The sequence below is a fragment of the Frankliniella occidentalis genome, unplaced genomic scaffold, assembly GCF_000697945.3.
Source record: "Frankliniella occidentalis isolate FOCC.00 unplaced genomic scaffold, Focc_3.1 Scaffold130, whole genome shotgun sequence".
Lineage (NCBI taxonomy): Eukaryota > Metazoa > Arthropoda > Insecta > Thysanoptera > Thripidae > Frankliniella > Frankliniella occidentalis.
In genome coordinates, this window is record NW_026267257.1 from 592,912 (window position 1) to 594,589 (window position 1,678).

At 47.9% G+C, this 1,678-nt stretch overlaps 1 protein-coding gene across 3 annotated transcripts in view; it reads left to right on the top strand.

Annotated features, from left to right (window-relative positions):
* The window catches only part of LOC113214044 (collagenase-like), a 93,032-nt gene that overhangs the window by 83,390 nt on the left and 7,964 nt on the right, over window positions 1–1,678 (top strand). For 2 of the 3 annotated variants that reach the window (XM_026433295.2, XM_026433294.2), the window contains one exon: window positions 1,110–1,363. In XM_026433295.2, coding sequence (XP_026289080.1) covers window positions 1,110–1,363 — 254 coding nt within the window. Of the gene's footprint in view, window positions 1–1,109; window positions 1,364–1,678 lie in introns of those variants that run through there. The other variant, XM_052270621.1, reaches the window with a different exon arrangement.

The following is a 1,678-nucleotide window of genomic DNA, read 5'->3' on the forward strand; positions in this document are numbered from 1 at the left end:
GCTTGGAGGAGTGTTGAGTGTATATTGTTTGTGGGGCTGGGAGCGCCTGGATGGGGCGTGGCCTAGCGCACAGTAGTGATTGTTGGCCGGCGGGGTTAAGTTGGGACGAAGCATAACGCACCACTCCCCCGCGCGCCAAACCTGCTGGTATAGACTGGATCGTCTAAAAAGAATCTGTCTGCTGAAACGAATGAAAATATAGTCAATTCTAAGGATAATAGTCGTTCTCCAAAGGTTTCACGGCCGCCGGAACCATCAGCCGTTCGCAGTCAAAGCTTCACACTTTTTTGGCGGATACCGTAGATTCGTTTCAAGACTCGGTGCGAGCGGCGACATGCTGCATGCCGTCACCTAGGACCGCGAACATATCAGTGGACAGACGAACAGAATGAAACTTTTTTGTCAGTGGAGTAATGGGCTTCGCTAATCGTTCAGCCAATAAGAAACCATTGAGAAACCCACAAAATATACGTGTCTTTTCAGTAATAATCTTCGGAAGATTTATGTGAAATGGACAGTATGTGCCCCGGGGCCGGGGCACTAGCTGTCACTGTGCCTTTATCTCATGGGATATTTGGATTTGCAAAATAGTCCGAATGGCATTTCTTAAAGTAAGTAAGGCCAAGTGGAAGCTCATTACCCCTCGATATCAAGGTTACATTAAAACTGTGCCCGATACCATCTGACGAATTACAGAAACTGCCCCAATAACCCACTTTGTGCCTATTAAAACTTGGGATGCCCACTCCCACTGCTGCCATAACACCGGATGTTTCCCTACCCTCGTCTTTCAAACGTGTACATGTGCCAAGAGATTACGATTTCACAACTTAGCTGGTTGTGATACAGAATGGTCTGCTTTTGTCAGCCTTTTCATAGTAAGTGCCCCCGACCCCGACAGTTAGTGCCGCACCTTCCCTTCTGAATGACATTGAGGGGATTGGCGTGTTTTGTGGTGGACTTTTATTTGCGACCTGACCTTGGGCCAGAAAACCCAAGCAGCGCCCACGTACACCAAAATTTTACAATTGAACGGCCAAAAGACAAAATATTTCTCTTTTTTGGCAACCTCCGATAACTGTTAAATTATATGTCCGACTTCTTTTTAGACCTGATTAAGCCGATCCGCTTGCCTACAAACGAAGAGGCCATGTCTAAGCACCATGGCCTTTGGGGCCAGGTGAGTGGCTGGGGTGCCAACCACACTGGGGGTGACCTGTACCCGAAGCTGAAGTGGACACGCCTACCAATCACACAGCCGGGCCAGTGCAACCTCTTGAAGGGACCATACGCCCACACGCAGTTCTGCACAGACACGGTTGACTACAAGGGTCCAGGCACACAAGGCCACGATGTCTGTTCGGTAAGGACACTGTATATGTACCGAACTAAAGAGGAAAGGACAGTTTTTAGCCCGCCCTTCTGCTTTCGAAAAGCTATCTAGCACTGTGAAAAATAGTCGTTGTGGTTACGGAAAAAGTTTCCATGACTCACATCGTATTTTAACAACCCAGGGTAAAAAAACCATGATTGTCATGGTCAAATTGAGATTTTGACCATGGGAAATCAAGATTTTAATCATGGACATTGCCTAGACCATGGTGATCACCCATGCCCATCTCCCCAGCCATGATACTCTGCACTCGGTTGACCATGGACAACGACTCAACCATGCGCA